General features: G+C 39.2%; 3 protein-coding genes across 20 annotated transcripts; 1 reads left to right on the forward strand and 2 right to left on the reverse strand.

The window, feature by feature from the left end:
* Positions 1-1,919: 1,919 nt before the first annotated feature.
* Positions 1,920-2,600, reverse strand: LOC138902709 (uncharacterized). Its single transcript, XM_070190600.1, has one exon. It carries the CDS (start codon positions 2,598-2,600, stop codon positions 1,920-1,922), a length of 681 nt encoding a protein of 226 aa, XP_070046701.1.
* An 8,483-nt stretch (positions 2,601-11,083) lies between these two features.
* LOC104121162 (putative pentatricopeptide repeat-containing protein At2g02150) lies at positions 11,084-25,593 on the reverse strand. 18 transcript variants are annotated; one of them, XM_070191583.1, is made up of 5 exons: positions 23,062-25,593; positions 21,348-21,442; positions 13,602-13,868; positions 11,879-12,011; positions 11,084-11,793 (listed from the first exon to the last, which is right to left on the reverse strand). In XM_070191583.1, the coding sequence occupies exon 1, from the start codon at positions 25,459-25,461 to the stop codon at positions 23,170-23,172; it is 2,292 nt and encodes a 763-aa protein (XP_070047684.1). In that variant the 5' UTR covers positions 25,462-25,593; the 3' UTR covers positions 11,084-11,793; positions 11,879-12,011; positions 13,602-13,868; positions 21,348-21,442; positions 23,062-23,169. The 18 variants fall into 18 exon arrangements, with proteins under 18 accessions (XP_070047684.1, XP_070047694.1, XP_070047686.1 ...); XM_070191593.1 differs by lacking the exon at positions 21,348-21,442 and having other exon boundaries at positions 11,891-12,000; positions 13,663-13,868; XM_070191585.1 differs by lacking the exon at positions 21,348-21,442 and having other exon boundaries at positions 11,879-12,000; positions 13,663-13,868.
* On the forward strand, positions 16,680-17,770 carry LOC117273621 (uncharacterized). The gene is made up of 2 exons (XM_033652812.2): positions 16,680-17,200; positions 17,398-17,770. The coding sequence occupies exons 1-2, from the start codon at positions 16,680-16,682 to the stop codon at positions 17,768-17,770; spliced, it is 894 nt and encodes a 297-aa protein (XP_033508703.2).
* Positions 25,594-25,886: the final 293 nt, after the last annotated feature.

A 25,886-nucleotide genomic window follows, 5' to 3' on the forward strand; every position in this document is an offset into this window, starting at 1 on the left:
AACTTATCCAGGTACCTTTGCATTCGTTCTTCTCTGATCTCGAACGTCCCATTAACTTGGTTCACCACGAGGAGGGAGTCGCATTTAGCTTCGATCACCTCCGCTCCCAAGCTTTTGGCTAGGTTGAGACCTGCAATCATGGCCTCATATTCGTCCTCGTTGTTAGTCAATTTCATAGTCCTAATAGATTGTCTAACTACATTGCCTATTGGTGGCTTCAATACGATGCCAAGTCCGGACCCTTTTGCGTTCGAGGCACCATCCGTAAAGAGGGTCCAGATCCCCGAGGATGTCCCCGAGTTCAACAACAACTCTCTTTCGACCTCGGGTATTAGTGCATGCGTAAAGTCGGCCACGAAGTCTGCCGATATTTGAGATTTAATGGAGGTCCGGGGTCGATATTCAATATCGTACCCGCTGATCTCCATGTCCCATTTGGCCAATCGTCCCGAGAGCTAGGGTTTATGCATTATATTTCGCAATGGGTAAATAGTCACAACACATATAGGATGACATTGAAAATATGGTTTCAGCTTCCTAGAGGCGCTTAGCAAAGTGAGCGCCAATTTTTCTAGGTGAGGGTACCTAGTTTCGGCCTCACCTAGAGTCCTATTAACATAGTAAATTGGAAATTGCGTACCTTACTTTTTCCCGGACCAGGACTCCATTTACCGCTATCTCCGATACTGCCAAGTATAAGTATAGTTGTTCGTCTGTCTTTGGCGTGTGATGCAGTGGTGGGCTCGATAGATACCGTTTGAGTTCCTCCAAGGCCCATTGGAACTCCGGGGTCCAGGAGAAGTTATTCTTCTTCTTCAATAGTGAGAATAATCGGTGGCTCTTATCGGAGGACCTCGAGATGAATCGCCCCAGGGCGGCTATGCGTCCGGTTAATCTTTGTACGGCCTTCTCGTTATCCACAACTGTGATATCTTCGATGGCTTTGATCTTGTCGGGGTTGATCTCGATTCCTCGGTTGGATACCATGAATTCGAGGAATTTACCTGATACAACTCCAAACGCACATTTCTATGGGCTCAACTTCATATTGTATTTCTTCAATAGGCTGAAGGTTTCCTACAAATGTTTTAAATGGTCCTCTGCTTGCAGAGACTTAACCAACATATCGTCAATGTAAACCTCCATTGTTTTTCCTATTTGTTCCTCAAACATCCGGTTTACTAGGCGTTGGTAAGTGGCACCGACATTTTTTAATCCGAATGGCATCACGTTATAGCAGTATGTGCCGTATTTAGTGATGAAGGAGGTTTTTTCCTGATCACCCGGGTTCATCCGTATTTGGTTGTACCCGTAGTAGGCATCGAGAAAACTAAGGATCTCGTGGCCGGTCGTGGCATCGATCATGCGATCAATGTTGGGCAAAGGGAAGGAGTCCTTGGGACATGCCTTATTCATATCCTTATAGTCTACACATATTCTTAATTTATTTCCTTTTTTGGGGACTACCACTATGTTTGCTAACCAATCCGGGCATTTAACCTCCCGAATAGACCCTATTTTAAGGAGTTTAGATACCTCGTCCTTAATGAAAGCATGTTTGACCTCGGACTGGAGCCTCCTCTTCTGCATGACCGATGGAACTTTGGATCCAGGCTTAGCTTGTGAGTGGTTATCTTCGGTGGTATCCATGTCATATCAAGGTGAGACCAAGCGAAACAATCTTCGTTAGCTATAAGAAATTGAATGAATTTTTTCCTGAGCTCTGGGATTAACCCTGTGCCCAGGTATACCTTTCGATCGGGCAAATGTTCGGTTAGTACGACTTGTTCCAGTTCCTCGACCATTGAATTTGTAGCGTCGGAATCATCGGGGGCTATGAAAGATCTGGGGACTCCGTAGTCATCGTCCTCGTCTACTCTTCGTTCCTCCAATTCCGTCGAGGTTGGTATCGGTGATTGCTATTTGGCCACGTCTTTGACCATCCGATTCGGATCCTCCGATGTCGAGAGCATGGATACCGAGATCACCTGATCGACTGCGAACATCTCCTTGGCGGCCAGTTGTTCCCCATAAACTATTTGGACTCCTCCGGGTGTTGGGAATTTCAGCACCTGGTGCAGTGTCGAGGGTACTGCTCTCATGTTGTGAATCCATTGCCTCCCGAACAAAGCGTTGCGTCTCATATCCCCTTCAATTACATAGAACTTGGCTTCCTGCACGGTTCCGACGACGTTCACCGATAATGTTATTTCCCCTTTAGTGGTCTTGCATGCCATGTTGAACCCGTTCAGGACTCGGACCACAGGTACGATCTGATCTTGTAGTCCAAGTTGTTCCACGACCCTCGATCTGATGATGTTGGCTGAGCTACCTGGATCAATTAATACATTCTTAATTCGAGATTTATTTATGAGTACCGATATTATCAGTGCGTTATTGTGGGGTTGCACGATCCCCTTAGTGTCTTCGTCTTTGAACGACAAGGCTCCTTCTGGTACGTAATCGCGAGTCCATTTTTCCCTTCTGATGGATACTTTGGTGAGTTTTAGCATCGGACCTTGGGGAATGTCGACTCCACCGATGATCATGTTAATGATGTGCTGAGGCTCTTCCTGCTCAGTATTCTTATTAGAATCCATGTTCCTGAACTCAAAGATGCACGTTGTTGAACAGCCGGGCCACCTTTTCTCTTATTTGTCAGCAGTCTTCCGTTCTGTGGCCATGAGTATCGTAATATTTGCACATCAGGTTGGGATCCCTTTGGGACGGATCGGACTGTAAAGGTCTAGGACATATGGTATCTTTGATGCATCTGATGGCAGATACAATAGTGGCGGCATTGACGTTGAAATTGTACTCCGATAATCTCGGTGCTTCTTTAGGCCCGACGGGCCTATCGAAGCTGTTTTTGCTCATTAGTTCCCTGTTGCTCTAACCTCGATCACTTATCCTTTCATTTCTCATAGAGTTTCGCCCAGGCCCACTGCTTCTTCGGTCTCCATTGTATGGCTAATATCGATCCCTGTTTGATCTCGGTTCGCGGTCCATGTCTCTCTTAACTCTACCGATGGTTCTGACGCGATACACAGACCTGGAAGGGGCCCCAAGCTGATCATCTTCGACCCTGATTTTTGATTGATATCGGTTATGGACATCGGCCCAATTGACGGTCGGATATTCCACCAGGTTTTGTTTCAACTGCTGTGAAGCCAACGAGCTCTGAATGTTGAGTCTTTGGGTGAAAGCCTGAACGGCCCAATCTTCAGTGACCGGTGGCATTCCATCCATTCCATTTGAAACCGGGACACGAACTCTCTGAGCATCTCATTATCCTTCTGTTTTACTTTGAAAAGGTCTGACTTCCTGGTCTCGACCTTGATAGCCCCGGCGTGTGCTTTCACGAAAGAATATGCAAGCATAGCAAATGAGTCAATAGAATTAGGAGGTAAGTTGTGATACCATATCATAGCTCCTTCTGACAGGGTCTCTCCGAACTTCTTCAACAAGACAGACTCGATCTCATCATCCTCCAAGTCTTTTCCTTTGATGTCACATGTGTAGGAGGTTACATGCTCATTTGGGTCGATCGTTCCGTTGTACTTAGGAATCTCGGACATGCGGAACTTCTTAGGGATCGACTTTGGAGCCGCGCTCGGGGGAAAAGGTTTTTGCATGAACTTCTTGGAATCCAGGTCTTTCAATATCGGTGGTGCTCCTGAGATTTGGTCGACCCTGGAATTGTAGGTTTCCACCTTTTTGTCATTAGCTTCGATTTTCTTCTCCTCTGATTCTACCCGTTTTGTCAGTTCCTTGAGCATCTTTATGATCTCGGGGTTAGTTCCCGATTCATTTTCATTTGATATCTCTGCGACCGGTTCATCCCTGCGGGTGACTTCCCGGGGTGGATCGGGTTCAACTCTGCTTGGTGTGAGGCTTTGGTTCTGTAACTGAGCTATTGCCGTCTGTTGAGCTTGCAACATTTCGAAGATCACCCGTAAATTAATCTCGTCTCCTCCAATGTTTTGTGTATTTTGAGCCGCTGATCGGGCTCCACTACGGATGCTATTCTCGGGATCAGTATGCAGGTTTGTGTTGATAGCCACATGTGAATTACCATCAATCGGGTCCGCGGCCGAAATTCAGATCGGATCAATGAGCGGTATCTCATCACCGGGCGCTACGTTGTTATTTTCACCGTGATAACCGGACTCATTGTCAACATGTAGGGGTGCTGATTGAGAGTTTGACATTTTGTGTTTTAACCTGAAATTAGAGACATTTCAAAGAACAAGTATAAAGTAGTGTGTTATGGAGATTTATATCAAATAACCACTATTATCCTTAGCCCCACGGTGGGTGCCAAATTGTTTACCCTCAAAATCGGTTAACAATTGAATTTGTAAGTAGTTTTAACGATACGTGGATTAACTTGATACAAAACGGTAAATTAGATTACAATTAAAATAAATAATGATAAAGTAAATGCAAACTCCACGAATTGGATAATTTCAGCCTTGGAAGGTTAGCCGCCCTCGAGCCGAATATACTTCGATCGATATCAAGACACAGAAGGATAAGAGCTTAAAGAGAATAATAATGTATTGCTTTGGAATGAGTGTTACCATGTGTTAAATGAATTATCAGACCCCCTTTTATATAGTAGAGGAGTCCTACTTTAGATACAATTCTATAAAAGGTAAAAAATCTCTTGATTTGCCGATTGCCAGCTCCTCATTGATACGTGCCGAGATTCCCGCCGTAATATCCGACCAGTCACGGATATTTCGGTCTTCTGTTATGCTAACAATGTTTTTTCGAACTCGTTCGGGGCTTGGATCGATTCCGAGATCACGGCCTCGATAATCTCGAAGGAAGGCGCTCCAACCTCGGGTTCTAGCCCGGTGGGACATGGGGTCGATCTTCAGTCCCTTTGTAACACCCCAAAAAATTTTGAAGAACTTAAGTGTAAAGCTCAGTAAAATTTGCAAAGAAAATAATGTTTCATGGTATTGGACCGTGGCTCGGACCTTTTGGGTTGAACAATGCACGGGAAAGTAAAGGAAATTTTTTGGCGGAAAAGTGCATTTCTGCGGTCCATGATAAAGTAAATGCAAACTCCACGAATTGGATAATTTCAGCCTTGGAAGGTTAGCCGCCCTCGAGCCGAATATACTTCGATCGATATCAAGACACAGAAGGATAAGAGCTTAAAGAGAATAATAATGTATTGCTTTGGAATGAGTGTTACCATGTGTTAAATGAATTATCAAACCCCCTTTTATATAGTAGAGGAGTCCTACTTTAGATACAATTCTATAAAAGGTAAAAAATCTCTTGATTTGCCGATTGCCAGCTCCTCATTGATACGTGCCGAGATTCCCGCCGTAATATCCGACCAGTCACGGATATTTCGGTCTTCTGTTATGCTAACAATGTTTTTTCGAACTCGTTCGGGGCTTGGATCGATTCCGAGATCACGGCCTCGATAATCTCGAAGGAAGGCGCTCCAACCTCGGGTTCTAGCCCGGTGGGACATGGGGTCGATCTTCAGTCCCTTTGTAACACCCCAAAAAATTTTGAAGAACTTAAGTGTAAAGCTCAGTAAAATTTGCAAAGAAAATAATGTTTCATGGTATTGGACCGTGGCTCGGACCTTTTGGGTTGAACAATGCACGGGAAAGTAAAGGAAATTTTTTGGCGGAAAAGTGCATTTCTGCGGTCCATTATGCGACCACAGAATCACTCTGCAGACCGCATAATGGCCGCAGAGTGAGGCAGTTAATTGGCTCAGTTGGAAGCAATTATGCAGTCGACTATGCGACCGCATAACTATTATGTGGTGTACTATACGACCGCATAACTGTTATGTGGACCGCATAGTGACCGCAGTCTTAGGCAGATTTTTGGTCATTTTGGACACCAATTATGCGACCAATATGCGGTCCGCATAACCATTATGGGGTCGCATATGCGACCGCAGAACCTGTTTTGGAGCTTCATTTTTGGGTTTTTAAAGTCCGATCCTACTTCGTTAAATACATGCAAAGGGTCATTTTTGAGCAAATATTCTGATGTTTTAGAGATAAGGGAGAGTGTTGTAGAGAGAGAGAGATAAAACCCTAGGCTAATTATTCATCAAGTCTTGCTCAAATCTTGGAAGATTAACAAGGAAAACCCACAAGTTCTTCATCTAAGAGGTAATGTTCCATACCCTAGTTTTCAATTTCGAATTTGGGTAGAAAATGGTTGATTAGGAGTATGATTCATGGGTATAAGAGTATTATTTATACATGCATGTACCAATAAGAATTGTGGGAAGATTGTTGAACTTAAATAAGTAACGATTGGGTTGTGGAGTGAAGGAAATCTTGTAGAAGAACCTTGTGGTTAAATTTGCACACCTAGTGTTTGATAAAATGCTCAAATGAGCTGAGACCATGAATATCTTCCTAATTATGGTTCAATTTTGTTATGTCTCAAAATAGATTGGGATTGCTAGAATTTTCGGAATGTTGTAGTAATTTAAGGAAAGCTCAATTGAGGTATGTTGGCTAAACTTTCTTTCTTGGAATTGAATTTCATAATGTTACCGTGAGTTTCAAAGTATGGGTTGCGTATTAAAATGTTGTGGCTTTGAATCGTATTTCAAATGAAAGCTAGTATGCCAAATTGTGTGAGAAAATCTCAATATTCTTAAGACTCTTAATTGCTCATATGTGTACCTAAAGTCTTGACTGGGAATGTCTTATTGTTGATAACCTATAAAGTTGGTTGGAAGTGAAATCAGTGAATTGGGAATATAAAGTGTGGCCAACGTGCTAATAGTGAAAGGTATACTTGTGGCCAATGGTGCCGATGTAATGAAATAATGTGAGAAAGATTATGAAATGAGCTTTGACTCAACTATTCCAAAATTGACTTCGACAATATAATCGGCTAAAAGTTTATGAACTCAAGTGATGCCCATATGTGGTTGTTTTAGCTAACGTTATGCTTTGTAAGTAATTTTCAATGTGCTTTGCATTCTTACATATTCGTGAGTGGAATTGTGTATGATTTTAATTTATACTTTGATTGCCAATCATTTTACTCCATTTATTGGAAAGAAATCGATTATGTTTAAAGCCTTCATTACTAATGAACTTAAAGTTGTGATTTCCGGAATATTCTACTTGTTGATAATTATGATGATGATCTATGAAATGGAAGAAATGAAAGTGTGAAATATAAAATACGGCCATTGCGCCATGAATAAAAAATCATATGTATGGCCAAGAGAGCCAATGAAATAATAATGTTGTAAGTGGTTGAAAGTACGGATTGGGTGATATGTGATGTGAAAGGTTATGAGATGTACGTATTTGTACTTTTGTTTCCAATGTGTTATGAAATCCTATGGACGGCCTTTGAAACGCATAGGTATATTTTGTTATGAAACCCTATGGACGGTCTTTGAAACGCATAGGTATATTGTGTTATGAAACCCTATAGACGGTCTATGAAATGCATAGGTATATTGTGTTATGAAACCCTATGGACGGTCTATGAAACGCATAGGTATATTGTGTTATGAAACCCTATGGACGGTCTATGAAATGCATAGGTATATTGTGTTATGAAACCCTATGGACGGTCTATGAAACGCATAGGTATATTGTGTTATAAAATCTTGTGGACGGTCTATGAACACATAGGTATATTGTGATATGAAATCCTGTGGATGGTCTATGAACGCATAGGTACATTGTGTTATGAAATCCTGTGGACGGTTTATGAAACGCATAGGTACATTGTGTTATGAAATCCATTGTGATATGAAATCCTGTGGACGATTTATGAAACGCATAGGTACATTGTGTTATGAAATCCATTGTGATATGAAATCCTGTGGACAGTCTATAAAACGCATAGGTGCATTGTGTATAAGAGGTATAGATGTACGGTATGAATAAACACTATAGACGATCTATGAAACGCATAAGTGTATAATATGATATGTGAACACTAAGGACTGTCTAATGAGACACATTATTAATGCAGACATTAGGTGCCCATTTTGTTGTCCTTGTTTGTACAGGTTGTTTCAATTACATTATATTATGTGTTCCACGTATAGATCATATGGGCATTCTATTTTGAAAGAGTATTTCTAGCTATACATACTAGTGTTATTTGACAGTACTAACATCCATTTTGCCAGGGGAACTGCATCTTTAATGGATGCAGGTGGTTCTACAACAGGTGGCATTGATCAGTGATAGCAGTACACTCCTTTCAGCCGATTTGGTGAACCCCACTTCATTTCGGGATCGTGTATCTTTTGTTTCGCATGTACTTTGTGGTTGAGGTATAGCCGGAGCCTTGTTGCCGGTATTTCCATATTACTCTTCAGTTGTACTTATAGGCTCCGTAGACAGGTTGTGGGTGGTATTTGATGTTGGGAATTGGATTAGAACTGTTGGCATTTGGCAACATATTTTTCATTAAATCTATAAACTCGTACTATTTTGAAAATATTGAATGATGCTGTTAATGGGAATGAAATGGAAGCGGTTAATGAAATCTCTTCAGTATTTGATTAACGGAGTATATCTCCTCTTTATTCACGAATGAATTATGGTAGAATAAAATTTAACATGCTTGCTCAGTCGGGTTCACTCGGTTGAGCGCCGATCGCGCTCCTCGGTTTTGGGGCTTGACACCCTTATTGTCATATTCCGAACTTGACCTACTACGTCGTAGGCGAGCTTGATTTCGACCGTATACAAAAACAAAAGTGTAGAGAAGGAAATGTTGGGATCAAAATAACATGCTGCATGCGGAAGCTAACAATGCAAAGCTTGATGGACGATAAATTAGAGTATATACTAAACTAGGCATAATAATTTATTAGGGTTTGGACAATCAACCTACATATGATCTATCACTAATATAAAAAGAGAAAATAAAATTATTGAGAGAATAATTTTTCCTAAACAAGACTCTTTAATGACTATATTGTGGATGCTAATGTTCTTGTTATGAGGAAAAAATGTCAATTTATAGAAGTACAAATCTTCTCCTCCAAGAAAAGGATAAGACATATGAAGGAGATTTATTCCTTTTAGGGGTTCTTTTCCCTTCTTTCAAGAAAGAGAGTCCTAATAGAATGGAAATTCAGGACAAAATCCTAACAGAAAATACTAAAGGAGGAGAAAGTTGAATGACTATCCAAGACCAATTTATGAGGCTAGGATGAAAATCTAATATAATCTAATTAAACTTCATATTACTTAACTATATGTAAATAACATTTATAGATATTATTGTCCAAGGCTTGAGTTTTGAAGGTAGAGAAGGAATATTTACAACATTGGTTATGAATTGGGCAAAAATCACAGCAGTGAAGAATGGTTGGAATTTTGCAAGCTTTAAAGTGTTTTAGAATCTTTATAACCTTAGATATTAATTAGGGAAAAAATTATAGTTTTTCAAAATATTGGCAATATGAATTATCCAAAAAGTATAGTAGTGAAGAATCTTAGGCTCGAACCCTAAATCTTTTTACGGCATTTTGGCCTCATAATCCTTGTTTGTCCATATCGACACCTATACAATTAGATTAGGGTATAAAAAAAATTATATGTTGCAAATATATAAGAATAAAGCATAAATGTTAAAGATTAACTTTGAAAGGAGTACCTACCAACATATGTGGAGTGAATAACAATATTTGCTGAAACCGTGGGCATGAGGTTGTTTTCTTTGGAAGATTTCATGGGCGTCAAAGTAATCATTTGGTGAGGAAAGGATTTAGAGTTTAGCAGGTGAGTAGCGGGGTTTTTACTTCCCCCTCCCCCCCCCCCCCCCCCCCCCCCCAAAAAAAAAAAGAATGGGAGTATATAGATATTTTAAAATAAGGTGAGAAAATGGGGTGAGAAATAGAGATGAAGTACAGAGTAATTGGTAGAGTATAAAAAGATAAGTATGGGAAAAGAGTGTAAAAAATCATTATGGGCAGTTGTGTATGTGAAGCGTTGTGTTTGCATCGTGAGGAGACTTGTGTTGTTAAGTGGTGAATTTTCAGGATTAAAATGCGGAAAAACGTTGAGGCATGAAAATGCATTTCTTGTTAAATGGGAGTACCATGTAGCATGTCTGTGTCCCTCTATTATATTATATATAGATTGTTTGGTCAAATTTGTCGCTTAATGTTTAAGGTTATACAATCGCATCACATGAAAGTTTGGGGTTCCAGGAAGAAAGTCGCAATCGCAGCCCCTGGGGCCACAAACGCGATATATGAAGTTGAGTCACCTGCTGCAGCAGCCACATAGAACAGCGATTGCGACACCCTTGCTGCAATCACACGTTTCGAGATTTGGACATAATGTCTTCCTTGTTTGGGTTGCGACCCATCTTCCTTTGTTCTGAGCCAATCCCCTCAAAATAACTAATGCTGCGATCATGCCTCCCTTGCTATGATCACGGCACCCGTCCATTTTGGCAATTGTGCCCTTTTATCACCCAAAGTCTATTTTTGAATTTTGGTTTGGGTTTTGGTGGCTCTGCCTCCAAACGCGCTGGCCCCTTGACCCCTATCGCTAACCGGCTGGAGAGACCACCACAATGGGTCACCACTCTATCGCACTTGCAGTTTTTTCTCATCTTGTGGTTAGTGTCAAAACAGTAAAATAATGGAATCCCTACATATTTTAAGAAATAGCAAGATTAAGTGGGATAAAAGACAACTCCAGACCGATCTCACTTCTTCATCAAGATAGGGCTCGATCAACAATTGTTAATATACATAAAGTTGGTATTCCAAAAATAGCCAAATCATTGACCTCCGACAAGTTAACACAACACCTCCAGCGTCAATCTTTCAGTAATCATAGCTCTCGTTACAAAAGAGGTGGTTGATTCCCACCAATTGAATAGGCAATGTTTTCAATATTAATACTTAATCCAGAAAGAACAGTAGAATATAGAGGGTTCTGACGAATAATTCACAAACCAGAAATTGGGAAACATAAAACGAGTAGATGCAAAACAGAATCTACTACCTGTTTACCCAGAACCCCAATCCATCCTTGTTCCCCTTGATAACGTACAGTGATGTCTAGAAGAGCAAATGAAAACGTTGGCATAGCCTCAAATCAGAAGCTCACAAACTCGGCCAACTAAAAATTAGCCATACCAAAGCAATTACATTGATAAATCAGATTCGCGCGTTTTTTTTTTTAAAGTACAATTTTTTTTTAAAGTACATTGATGAATCAGATCCTCATAGCATAATAGCTTAAAGTTTAGAAAAAAATGACGTTATACAAATAGGCCAAAAATCCAAATTGAAATCGTAATTATAATACTAGGGAATTTTCCAACAATATCTCACTGTAACTTTTCTTTATAGCTGGTGTCCTCGACTAACCACCGAGTTCCTTCTATCTCTGGCCGTACTCGTTAAAACTCTATCCAACAAGGTTAAGACAGTTGGGAAGAAATCACCTAGTGCTTTTTGAATCCACCGAAATTTGAACTGTGGTCCTCGATAATCTTCTAGCTGCTTCAAGGACCAAACCAGTAGTTTTTCACCACTGCCATTCAAAAAAAGAGAGCCTTGTTTTCATGTCACTGACCACTACTTCATGTTAGTCTTCAGGACAGAGTTCCCTTAACCTCCCTCTTGGTCAGTTCTCCCTCTTGCTCAGTTCATCTTGTGAAGATTGAGCTAAAACCTAGGGCTCTGAATGAATGACTTCAACAACTTCATGCTTGGACCATGACAATGTAAAATATCTTGGCCCTGCCGTCTCATGGTGATATTATGATATATCTGGTCCATGAAAACTGGAATAAGAAAATGTAGAATCAACAGCCAATATAGCTCCATTCATCACTTAAAAATAAAATAAGGTAGGAAATTTGCTGCTACCTTGACACTCACATTGTTGTAGAAATTCCTCAAGATCCACCACTTACAGTGATACTTGATCTTTCTCCAGGTCTCCACAATCAAGCAAGTATTGAGCTCCAGAAAAAATCATGGGTGTGCTCCTGGATAAGCGCTTGACATTATAGTTCACCAAAAACAAGAGAATAAGCTAAGTCAGGCCCACACAACAGTAGAGTTCATAGAAATTGAAAAGCCAATTGAAAAATCAAAACCATAATAATATTATGGTCTTAGCCGGTTTATTAACTTGGAGCCTTACTAACAACAGATTACAGTGCTAGTTCTTAGAGGAAAGATTTTATTGAGAGATATGGAAAAGAGAGATGTGATAAGGTAAGACAATACATCCCCACATTACCAACAATCAAAAAAATACGTTCCCAGATTACCATATAAGAGAATTCAGAAGGAAATAGAACCATAGAGGCTCTCTAGTCTAATTCCACTGTAGTTATGTTAAAGCTAACGTTAAGAAAAGCCTATAAACCCTCCAAAGAAACCAAATAACATTTTCTTTATTGTTAAAGAAGCCAAATATCCTATTCCCACATAGACCCAAATGCACTGCCATAAGAAGCAACCCTTCTTTTTGGTCAGTACCATAAACATACATATAAATATGATACGGCATATAATGGTCAACTATTTGGATCTTCCACCCGAAGACAATGTCACATTCAATTCAACAAAACTATTAAATCTTAGCTCACCATGGAAAGCATTTCTGGAGATGTATAAGCCAAATCTTTTAAATGTACCACTAACACATGCAAAACAGAGAACCATACAATTAAATAATTGAGAGATAAATTGGACCTTGCAGACACATTCAACCGTGACTTACCAACTTGGATAATAAGACTTTTATAAAGTCTATATCTTTAAAGTCTTTCCTGTCAATGCCCCACTGTCAGTCCACCAAGAAAGAAATTCACCAAGTGCGAAATAAGCCACCATTTTAGCATGGTTTTTGACGTTTCATGAACTAAAATAAACAGACATTTATTACCAGTTTGAATTACATATTCACTTGAGTATTATTTGGACTTCCCTTGGCCCAAAAAGCAGACTACCTCATAGGCTAAACTAGATATGCTTTTGCCAGGTTAGTTGTGCATTCATATGTAAATATAAATACGCATAATATATATACATATGTATATTGTGTATATGTACATATACGTATGTATATATATGTGTGTATAATATATATATATATATATATATATATATATAGCACTTGTTACTTGATCAAAGAAAAAAGTTTCATATATAGCATGGAGAAAAAATATAAAGGAAAAAGGGAAAACAGAGAGGGGTAGGCTCCTAGGAGGGGCCCTCAAAAATTCCTGTTACTCTCCATTCTCACATATGTTGCTCGGGCCCTTCAAATCCCTTCCGCACCCATGTCGATCCAACACGATTTGCGTGTGGGTGGAGGAGGGGGGTCCACATTGGATTTGGTCAACTTACCTTGGATGCTTTGACTACATCTACTTGGTTTGAGTTTTGGGTTATATATCATACGTAGATAGTTATATAAAGTATGAGAACGCATTACTATTACACGAGAAATCTTATGAATAAAATATTAGGTATTTATTAACAATTATATTTTATTAGTTTTAGCTCAATAAGTTTTACTAATCATTTATATACTTATATATGCTTCAATGTACATTTATTGGCAGTATCCCAGCACATGTATCTGTACTCAGATCCATTACCCCAAATCCTAAAACTTATGTGATGAAGAATCCGACCTCTATCAGCACTCGTATCGAGTACCCGCATCTGAGCAACATAGATTCTCATGCACCAAAGACGAAGGGAAAAAGAAGGAAGAGAGACATCTCCGACAATGCATCTCACTGAATGGCTTCAGATTCATCCTCAGGGCATCTACCATTGCGCTTTTCAATTTGAACTCGAAATTGAGTGTGGTGTAGTTCTCCAACACTTCTGTCCACTGTACAATGTAGAAAAGATATTTATTGTCTTTTTCTGACACATGAAACAACGACTGGTCATAATCCTCCCTCTATATTGCAGTTATCCAAAAAACAAAAAAAATAAATGATTTAACTTTTATTTCCAAAATATCTAGCATTTCTGTGTGGGCTTCTACATCTTCTTACTTTTGGGTTTATGCTAATCTCCGCTCACCACACAGAAAAAGGAGGGAAAAAAATTTCCTTTCATACCATTTTTATACAGATTCAAAAGTATGAATGATATAACATTTAATAATAAAATAAAATAATCATCATCTTATCTCACTTAAATATTTAAAGAGAAAAATATTCCAACTTTTAAAGCCTTACTAAATGAAAATTCAAGATAAATTTTCTTTTATTGGTAAGGTAAAGTCCTAGTTGCCCACAAGAAAATCGCAGAGTTAGGCTTAATACATACATTAGTCCTCCAACTTGCACAGAAATCCCATTTACACCTTTTCTTCGTGGCATCCTTAATTCTGCAAAAGCCATGTCTAAGACCCTCCTAGATAACATAAGACCACTCCCTCTTGGAAGTACATGATACGCACCACTCATGACACATGTCATGGGAAAAAAATGAAAAAAGGTCCATCCTTGCTAGCTTTCCACCATTTTTCCAAGCCAAATTTACCGGCGAAAACCCCCTTTTCCCATTGTCCTTTTCTTGGTTGAAATTTTGGCTGGACCAAATCTTGGCAGTCTCTGTAGAAATCTTTCTCTGTTTTCATTCCCATAACCCTGTGGGCCTTCTACCGTCACTTTTTCTCGACAAACTTTGCCTATAACGAACCCATTTTCCCATTAACAGATTTAAAACAAAAAAGAATGCAAAATATGCATGAGAAACAAAGGATCTATTTCCATTATCCTTATCTTTTCTATCTTTTCCCTTCTTTCTCGTTCCTTCTTCCTAACTTCCCTCTGAGAAATCTTGGCAATCAAGTGACCAAGAGAGCTTCTGCTTAACTGGACCGTGGTTGAGTTCATGTGGCTAACAGTAGAGCATGCACCTCTAGTTGTTGCGTTCGATATGGTTGAGCTCATGTGGCTAACAGTAAAGTGTGCACCCTATAGTGGCTGCTTACTGGAGCAACGCCGTACCGAAGAGTTCAGAGGATAAGAACTATTGGAGAAGAAAAAGAAAGAAGGAAAGAGAAAATAAAGAAAAGGAAAAGAAAATACAATAAGAAAGGGGTTCAGAATTATAGGATAAAGATGTGCTGAGAAGGTGCATAGTTAGAAAAGTTCTGACTCCTGCGAAGGAGACTCCAACTCTGAATGATATCAGGAGATGGGCCTGTAACACATGGAAATCTACCTTTGGTGTGAATGTGTACGAGATGAACGATTCCCAGTTCTTGTTTGAACTACCTTCAACGAAGGATGCCGAACATGTTCTTAAGGGTGAATGGCATTGGAACAAGACCAAAGTGATCCTTGAATAGTGGAAACCTACTACTGGTTGTTGGCCTGAAGAGGTGGAGCGTAATTGGGTTTGGATTAGGCTCCTGGGTCTTCCCATTAACCTCCGGTCACAGAAAGTTTTCAAAGCAATAGGTGATCAATGTGGCGGTTGGATTGAAACGGAGGAGGAGACAACATTAAAAAACCATTTACACTGGGCTAGAATCAAAGTGAAGGGAGATGGAAGTAAGGTTCCGAGATATATATAGGTGGACAGCGATGGGTATCTATACAAAATTCCTGTATGGTGTGAAGTTCCGACGACGGTGATGGCTGCTCTGATTGCCAGTGTAGATGGGAGGAGAGAAGATCTGCTGGTTAATAGGGGTAGCCTGGAAGATGGGACTTATTCAGTGCAGCAGTACCTAGGTCACGTGGGCACATCGAATGAAGGGGAGAATTTTAAAAAACTTACACGTGTCTGAGTCACGTGAGGTGGATGCTGAATTCTTTAAACAAAAAGAAGTTTTGGGCCACAAACAATTAATTCGTGTGGGCCCAATTTTGACAGATCCATCATCTGATTGTAGGTGCAAAGGCCCAACCCTAACAACCCAAGTTGAGGAATTAATTAGTGTGGGTCCCAATTCTTTTGACCTTTATTGCAGATGCAGATCCAAGAATTTGAGGAACCACATGTGGCTATCTGTAAAGGCCCAACTGATGAGGATTCTAATGGCCAACTTCTAAAGACTCTAATGGGCCTATTATTAATAACCTATTAGACATCAGACAAATTTCTGGATCTCAATTGCCATCTTTGGAAGCATCGATGTTTCCGTCTACGAAGGAGCAGACGAAAGAGATGAAGGAAGACCATTATGATCCTATGCTTTTGGAACTCAATTCGTCTTCTCCTTCTAATGTCTCTACTCTGGGCATCGGAGAGGACTTGGCTCAGGTTCCTCTAATCTTGCACTCGGTCCAGGGAGGTCAACTCATCAAAGAAGGGGATTCATTGCGTGCGGATGATGGTAGCAAACAATTGGTTATTTTTGGGGATCCATCTGCATGTATTGATGAAGAAGCTATTCCAATTGACATGCAAATTCAAAGGGCGGAAGAAGAAGCTTCACTGTGGGTGCATAACCAAGTAAGCAATTTGGGGTTGATTTTGAAGGGTGTGAAGGGGATGCCATGTCTTTATTCATGAAGATTGACAGTAGAAGGCATAAGAAGATGGAAGATATCACTACCCAAAGCAACAATGCAATAAAACCAAAAGGTCAGAACCAATTAGAGAGGTTAAAATCAGGCATTAAATATAAATATGGGCAATCTAGGGTCAGGGAGAGAGGCACCCTCAAAGTTGATTAATGAAGATCAAGATATTGTCATGGAACATGTGGGGATTGAATGATGGGGAGAAAAGGAGACTTATTAAAACTGTTCTTAATGAATGGAGATGTGATGTAGTAGTTCTTCAAGAAACAAAGATAGAAGGTGATATATCTCGTGTTGCCAGACATTTATGGGGGAGTAGATGGGTGGATTTTGTCAATCTTGAAGTCATTGGTACTAGTGGGGGAATTCTTATCATGTGGGATAAAAGGCTATTAGAAGGGGAGTTGATTATTTCTGGAAGTCAGAGTATCTCTTGTAGATTGACTGCAATAGGCCAAGATTTCTCATGGTTCATCACAGGGATATATGCCTCAAATTCCAGAATTGAGAGGCAAGACTTATGGTGGGAGTTGGCAGCCTCAAGAGGACTTTGTAATGGGCCATGGGTGGTCTGTAGGGATTTCAACACAACCAGACACTCAAATGAAAGAAGCAACAATCATCGTCTCACCAGAGCTATGAGAAATTTCTCTGACGCAATCAATGATCTACCGTTAGTAGATCCACCACTTTTTGGGGGTTCCTTCACTTGGAACAAAGGGAACAATCAGGGGATTGCTTCGAGAATTGATAGATTTCTTTTTTCCATTGAATGGGATGAACACTTTAGGAATATTAGACAGTCTACTCTGCCAAGAATCACTTCGATCATTGTCCTATTAAGCTAACTTGTGGTGATTGGGAACAAAGGAAACCATCATACTTTAAATTTGCAAATTGGTGGTTGGAGGTTGATGGCTTCAAAGATCTGGTTAAAGCTTGGTGGCTATCTTTTGCAGTACAGGGACACCCAGACTTTATTTTAGCAACAAAGCTGAAACTCCTAAAAGCTAAACTAAAAGAGTGGAATGCTGCTAACTTTGGGGATCTAGCAAAAAAGAAGACAGAGCTTTTGAACCAACTAACCATTCTTGATGTTTTGCAGGAACAAAGAAATCTCACTGATGATGAATTGATACAAAAAGCCAACATTGCTTTGGATTTTGAGGAAATATCCAAATATGAAGAATCCTCCTGGAGGCAAAAATCTAGAATTCTATGGTTAAAGCAGGGTGATAAGTAACACAAAAATCTATCACAAGATGGCTAATGCACATAGGAGATTCAACACCATAGACAAGTTGGAGATAAATGGGATTGAAGTCACTGAACCAGTAGAAATTAAAGGAGAAATCATCTCCTTTTATAAACAACTATACTCTGAGACAGAAGCATGGAGGCCTAATTTTACTCCTCAGAATTTTGCTTCAATTACAGATGAGGAGCAAAGTTGGCTGGAGAGACCTTTTGAGCAACAAAAAGTTCTCCATAGTTTAAAGCTATGTGCTATAGACAAAGCGCCAGGTCCTGATGGTTTTTCGAGGGGGTTTTTCATTACATGCTGGGATTTTCTGAAGGTCAACATCCTACAAACTATGGCCAATTTTCACTCTCTGGGTATTTTTGAGAAGAGTTTAAATGCCACCTACGTGGCGTTTATACCCAAGAAAAGTGGAGCCAAGGAATTAAGAAACTTCAGACCAATCGGTCTGATTGGGGGCATCTACAAGATTATTTCCAAGACTCTAGCAAAAAGACTTAAGAAGGTGGTAGATAAAATTGTGAACAAACATCAGATGGCTTTTATCAAGGGAAGACAGATTATGGATGCTGCCCTCGTAGCTAATAAATGTGTTGATAGTAGACAGAAGGAGAAAAAACTAGGGATCCTATGCAAACTAGATATCGAAAAGGCATTTGATCATGTTAATTGGAGGTACCTGATCAATATTCTGAAAGTTATGGTTTTGGGAATAAATGGCTTAAATGGATCTTTGTATCAGTACAGTGAAGTTTTCTGTCTTGATTAATGGATCTCCTGAAGGCTTCTTCTTTTCAACGAGGGGTTTAAGGCAAGGAGACACTCTATCTCCTTTCCTCTTTATTTTAGCCATGGAAGGGTTGAGTAGCATGAAGAGAGCCTCTAATATCAGTAGTTGCTCGAAGGGATTTGAAGTACAGAACAGAATTAATAGCATGGAGATTTCGCATCTGTTGTATGCAGACGATGCTCTGGTTCTTTGTGATGCTGAACCTGCCCAGCTAATGCATTTGAGGCTGCTTCTCACAGTCTTTGAAGGTATCTTAGGTCTTCATATTAACTGGAGAAAAAGCATGTTGGTGCCTATAAATGCAGTTCCAAACAGTCCAATACTAGCTGGCATTTTGGGTTGTGAAGTAGGAAATTTACTAACTAAGTATTTGGGATTATCTTTGAGTTCCAAGAACAAAGCTGCAGATATATGGGAAGGGGTACTTGATAAATGTGAAAAGAGATTTACAAGGTGGAAAGCACAATACTTATCCCTATGGGGAAGGATCATTTTAGTGAGCTCTATCCTGGAATCCCTACCCACCTACATCATGTCCTTATTTCCTAGCCCAGCCAAAGTAAGGAGAAGAATTGACCAACTGAGAAAGAACTTTATTTGGGAAGGGAACAGGGAGTCCAAAGGCTCCCATCTTGTTAACTGGAACACTCTCATTTCCAGCCAGTGTAGTCAAAGGCGAAAAGCTCGAAAAAGCGCTCTAGGTCTATTTGGGCTTTAAGCGCAAAGCGCACTTAAAGTGTGAGCTTTAGTTAAAAAAGGCAACGAAGGAAATAAATAAAAATCTATATGTATTTCAAGAACAAAGTAACAAATTCATTTATAATGTTTCCCTTAGCAGCTAATACACTTATTTCTGATTATAGTTGTTTTTTAGTGCTGCTTGATTCAAGAGAGAACTCATGGGCAATGAGGCGCACGCTTTAGTGCCTTGCCTTACAGTCTTACACTGAAGCGCAACTAAAGCAAGGCGAAGCGCCCTCCTTGAGCTTTTCTGAGCTTCAGGGCTTAAGCGCGCCTTAAATGAGCCTTTGACAACATTGTTTCCAGCAAGAGAGTTGGCGGTCTAGGCATTAGAAACTTAAGTTTGCATAACAAGAGTCTCTTAATGAAATGGTTATGGAGATTCAACACCGAGAAGCAAGCCTTATGGAGACAAGTTGTCAACTGCAGGTATGAGCAATCAGGACACTGGAGCACCAAACCAGTGAGAACTCCTTATGGAGTTGGCAATTGGAAAGCCATCAGGAATCTATGGGAGGAGTTTACAACAAACACAGGTTTTAGGATAGGAAATGGGAGAATGATATCATTTTGGCATGATGATTGGATTGATCATGGAGTATTGAAAGATCTTTTTCCTAATCTGTTCAATCTCACCACTTCACCTAATGCCACAGTAGAAGAAACTTGGAGCTCTCAGGGCTGGAACCTAATTTTCAGAAGGCTTCTCAATGACTGGGAAGTCACTAGAGCTACTGAGATTTTCAAAATGCTAGAAGGTTTTGCAGGATTAAGTGAGGCGGAGGATTCTCTTACATGGAAAGGAGGCAAGGGCTCTAAATTTACAATCAAGGCAGCATACAACTATCTATCATCCAGAGGACACCCCAACTATCCTTGGCCTTGGAAAAAGATTTGGAAGATCAAAGCACCATTCAAAGTTATTTGCTTTTCATGGTTAGTGGTAAGAAAAGCCTGCCTCACTCTGGAAATTCTCCAAAGAAGAGGTATTCAGACCAGCTCTACATGCTTTCTATGTCAACAGGAAGATGAAACCAATGAGCATCTTTTCTTACATTGTGTTATTACTAGACAACTTTGGCAGCTCTTTATAGCACTAGCTGGTATTGTTTGGGTAATGCCCAAAGACACCATTGGTCTGATATGCAGCTGGAACGGTATTAGGGGAAGAACCTGTCACAAGGAATGGTGGAAGATTGTTCCAGCTTGCATATGGTGGACAGTTTGGAAGGAGAGAAATGCAAGATGTTTTGAAAGCAAGAGCAGTTCAACACAAAAAATCAAGAGTTCTTGTATTTCTCTTTTTCATTTTTGGTGTAAAGAACAGTTGATAGGTAATGTAGAATCACTACTAGATCTTTTTGATTCTCTGTAAGATTTTCAGGGGCTGTACTTGTAAATATTAGATACCAGCCCCGTTTTATGGGTGTTGAAGAATATAATTGTTACCTTTTTCAAAAAAAAAAAAAAAAAGATAAAAGAAGTGTAAAAAAGGAGGTAACATCTAAAAAGAAGAAACAAGCTGAAAAATATTTTAAAAATGGGATTTTGACATATTTTTAACCCTTGCACGCTTTGCTTGGGCTGGTAAGTGATGCAGTGACGCACATGCCACGTGGCATTTTCGTGGGGCTTTTGCTACAGAAAATAGACACGAAGAAAAATAAAGGATTTTTGTCCAAGTTTGGGGAGTAAAGTATGTATTAATCCTATGATTTACAACCTTATGCCTTAATATTAATGTGTTCATAGAACTTTAAGGAAATAAAATGCATTTTTATCACTTCTTTAGAAGAGAACTTCCGCGTTAGACATGATTAGCTGACAAGGGGATGACTAGCACAATTTCTAAAACCAAGACTGGTTGATTAGCTTTTAGTATTTCCTAGCCACAAAGAAGCATCAATTTAGTCTTTTTCTTTTGATATTTAGCATGATTTGTATCCCTTTTCTTTTCAACAAGAAGACATCAAACCCAAATGCAACATTTCCAACCCAATGTTAAGCACCAATTATGAGACAACTTACCGCCTTTCTCTGTTTCCGGGGAGGATCAGACCTAGGGGACAAGCCGATAATTCTCTCTGCAACCAGGATCACAGCACAAAAATGAATGGTATCACCTAAGAAAGACAAAAGAACCAGTTGGGTCGATACATATATTGACTAGTATCATGCTTACACTAGTTGTTTTTAATAGGGGTATCTAGTTTACAGCTAAGTTGCTCGGACACGGGTGCGGGTGTCCGACACGGGTGCGGATCTAGAGGTCGGATCCTTCGAGATGTAAATTTTAAGATTCGGGGATACGGATCCTAGTACGGATACGGGTGCAGGGATCCGACTAAAAATAATTCAAAAGAAAATATAAAAATATCTTTAAATTATGATAAATTTTGTGGAATATTTAAGTATAGCTTGTAAAGTGTCGATTTCTTTTTATTCTCAAATTATAGATAAGTAAAGGATTGATTTCTTAGATAAGGTATGCTATTTTCTTCAAATTTATCCTAGTTTTGGTTCTGATTTTGGGAATCAAATTGTATCTCGTGTCGAATATTTCCGTCTGTTGTGATCAAAGTACCCAAAATTATTTGACCAGATCTGGTACGGATCCCATACCCACACCCATACTAGTGTCGTGTCGACACGGGTGCGGCACCTAAATTGCCATATCGGAGCAACTTAGGTTTACAATAGTCTTATTAATATCTAGCATATGAAACAACTACTATAGAAGCTTTGTTTTATATGGAACCAAGCACAAATAAGCAGAATACAAAAGGATGATATTGATAAATTAGTAGAGACACTGGACAAGCTATACATCTAGTTTAGGAACCTCCAAGAACAAATATGAAAAAAGAGAGGATGACAAGGAAGGCCCTATTTCAATCTCCGACAACTCATCTTTAACTTCTTATGAATCACCATTAATTTAACTTCCCCTAACAAACTAAACTTTCATTAATAACTAAACCTATAAACTGTTACGCCTAGAAATACATACTTTCAGTAGAGTGGATAACCCTCATTTACAGCAATAAATCTGACACATAAAAGATTCTTGGAAAAACTTTCAAATACAAAAGAAGAATGGTGCGAAGGATATACACTCAATAGTATACTGGGGAACGGTTATAAAATAATATCCGAAGAGCTAGACGGAAGGTCGAAACTGGTAAGCTCATCTCCACATCCCAGAATGCTTTTATTGAAAGACATATTCTAGATGCATCCCTTATAGCAAATGAAACGGCCAACTCGAGATTCAGGAAAGGAGAACCAAGAGTATTGTGTGAATTGGACATCAAGAAATTATCTTATCTATGTTTGGAAGAATGGGTCTCGGCTACAAATGGATAACATGGATAACATTGTGCATGAACAGTTAAATCTTCCATTCAGTAGTACACCATTTTTGTAGTTTAAAGAAACAAGACAAGGGAATCCTTTACCACCATATCCTCTCTTTTTTTTAAAAGGTATTTTATTGATGTATCAGCAGTAAGCTGGTGCTGTGAATTACATCCAAAAAGTTCCCGAAAATACACAACAGGTTCCTACTAACTGCTCATGTAGGCAATGAAATCTAGCAAGGTTTCAGCATTATATACAAATTCTAGTTTTCAACAAAACATAATATGTACTTACCAGTCAGTTGTTATCTCATTTTTTTCTACTTCAGAACATTTAAACAACATGTGAGCACAAAAGAAAACAGGAGTAAACTGAAACTTACCTCAGTATTGAGATGGGGTTGAATCGGATATGAGAAAAGACACTGTATAATCCGACCTCTTCAATGATAGAACCAGAGAAGAAAAATACTATTTCTCAGGTTTGCATATTATGAACTGCATAGTCGACTACTTGTAACCGACGTAAGTCCTCTTTTCATCATTTCACTTTGCAACACAAGAACTTCTTCTAGATTACCGATCTCTTGATATTTTCTTATAAGACATGAATATACAACCTCATCAGGTTTAACGCCCTTGTCAATCATCTCATCAAAAAAAATTCTTGCCTGAGGCACCTGGCCATTTTTCGAAAGCCCACAAATCAAAGCAGTGTAGGCATGAAGGTCAAGCTCCAAACCACTTTCGGTCATTCTCCTTCGCAAACCTAAAGCATCTTGAATATTTCCCTGCTTTAGGTTTCCATCTATCAAGGATGTATAAACTATTTTATCTGGAAGTATACCTTTGCCAAGCATTTCATCAAACAGCTTTTCTGCCACCTCTAGACATTTATTTCTACAGAGGCCATGAATAAGAGCTGTATAGACCACAATATTAGGATGCAAACCCATTTTTGGCATTGAATGGAAATGGTCCATTGCTTCGTGGACAAATCCCAACCGACACAAGCCATCAATTAATGCAGAATACGTCACAACAGTAGGGGAAATATCTCTTTCCTTCATTTCATTTAGCAGAGTTTGTGCTTCTACGGGTTTTCCCGCCTTAAAGTAAGCATCAGCAAGTATTGTGTATATGACATAGTTTGCTTCTATTCCAAGTCCCTTCATTTTATCAAATAAATCCTTGGCTTCTTCAAACTTCTCATCAGAGCAGAAACTCCATAAAACTATTCCATAGAGTAATGTGTCTGGTCTGATATTATTTTCTTTCATTTGCTCCAAAATATTCATAGCATCCACTAGCCTTTTTGATTTGATATACCCATGGATGAGAGCAGTATAGACTTCTAAATTTGGGATAATCCCATCCTTCAGCATGACCATAAAAACTTCTTCAGCTTCCTTGATTTTCCCTTCTTTAGAAAGACCATCAACCAATGTCGTGTAGGTCACAACATTTAACTTAACTCCTACCTCTAGCATCTCTTTAACAAGTTTCAAAGCTTCATCAACTTTACGAGCTTTAAAATGTGCATCAATCAACGAAGTATAAGTAAATTCATTAGGAGCAAGACCAACCCGCCTCATGTCAACAAAGAACTTGATAGCTCCTTGTAACATCCCTTCTTTGGCAAAAACATCGATAAATGTGCTATAAGTAACCACATTGGGCTTCAAGCCACTTTTCTTCATCTCATGCAGATACTTAAATGCTAATACCATCCTTTCAGATCGACAAAAACAATTGATCAGTGTATTATATGTTACTACATCAGGAAAACATCCGACTTTCTTCATTTCTTCGTATAGAGAAACCATATCGTCTAGCTCCCCATGCTTACCAATTCCATCAATGAGAGAATTGTATGTAATTATATCTGGATCAATGCCAATATCCTTCATCTGAGTGAATAACCTTTTTGCAGCATTCAGGTCCCCATCCTTACATAAATAGCCAATCATTATATTGTAGGTGTACACTGTTGGAACAATTCCAGACTCAATCATATCCTCAAAGAACTTCAAGCATGAGCTTTTATGGCCTAACATTGAGAGTCTGTGCAAAAGATAATTACAAGACCGTGCTTTGGGAAGAACTCTAAAACTTGTCATCCTTGAAAAGCACTCACTAGCCTCCTTAAGCAACCCTAACTCAATTAGAACACTAAATAATGCATCAAACACCCCATACCCCGGCACACAAGTGTTCCTCGTTGACCAAAGAACATCAAGTACATGGGAACAAGGCAACACCTTTTTAGCATCACTTAAAGTGACCAGCTCTTTTAGAACATCAAGTGTATCACTATACATTCTAGAACAGAACAAAATGTGAGCTACAATACAATAACTCTCGGCAGTATGAACAAAAGCAGTCTGCGTTTTGGCCCACTTGAAAAACTTGAAAACTAACCTTGGTTCTTGTTTCAATGCCAAAAGGATTTTGGGGATCCAAATAGGAGCTAAAGCGGAGTCAAAGAGTCTCACAATCCTAAAATCATCCCATTTCTCTTCCCGTATGAATTTCTCTATAGAGTCGGCATCACTAAAAGTAATAGTATTATTTGTGGAAAATGAGTATCTGAATAAGAAAAGGTAACTGTTGACAAAGAAGAACAAGTTTTGCGGGAATGGAATAACGGGAGTAGTAGTAGCAGATGATGAAGTAGGAGAAGCTAACAAATGGTGCTGAGACTTTCTGAATAGGCCGCGAACAAAAATTAACATGGCGTGAGCATACAAATACAACAGTAGAGCTTCAGTAATTGACTCCATTCATTGCTACCCAACACACCCGTTTTTGTGCCGCTGCTGCTGCTGAGTTTTAGGGTTTAAGCAGCGGAGATGTGAAATACAACCAAGTCCAGGGCCTCTTGCTAATCCAACACTAGCCAAATAGACATTCTACTGTTTTCGAGTATACAATACTAGTAATGTCTAAACATTGTACACCTACATCTTAAGTTTTTAAAAAAACTATTTATGTAAACATATTTAACTAGATATGAAATTTAAGAAATAAATACGATATATATATTTTGCGTGACTATAAATTATTGTATAAAAGTAAATTATTTCAAAATATGAAAAGGGAGTATTTTTTATTGCACAAACTAAAAAAAGAAAATAATTTCACATAAATTAAAACGGAGAAAGTATTTCTTTGGATGGTCAAATAAAAGTGATTCGCAAGTCTTCTG

This window comes from Nicotiana tomentosiformis, chromosome 12 (genome assembly GCF_000390325.3).
Source record: "Nicotiana tomentosiformis chromosome 12, ASM39032v3, whole genome shotgun sequence".
Taxonomy (NCBI): Eukaryota; Viridiplantae; Streptophyta; class Magnoliopsida; order Solanales; family Solanaceae; genus Nicotiana; species Nicotiana tomentosiformis.

What these genes read in the sequence shown, in the direction of transcription:
- LOC104121162 (XM_070191597.1), bottom strand. Translation starts at nt 25,461, where the DNA reads ATGGAGTCAATTACTGAAGCTCTACTGTTGTATTTGTATGCTCACGCC.
- LOC138902709 (XM_070190600.1), bottom strand. Translation starts at nt 2,600, where the DNA reads ATGGATTCTAATAAGAATACTGAGCAGGAAGAGCCTCAGCACATCATT.
- LOC117273621 (XM_033652812.2), top strand. Translation starts at nt 16,680, where the DNA reads ATGAAGATCAAGATATTGTCATGGAACATGTGGGGATTGAATGATGGG. An exon ending in GACGCAATCAATGATCTACC is followed by an intron (nt 17,201 to 17,397) that starts GTTAGTAGATCC and finishes TTGGGAACAAAG; the next exon opens with GAAACCATCATACTTTAAAT.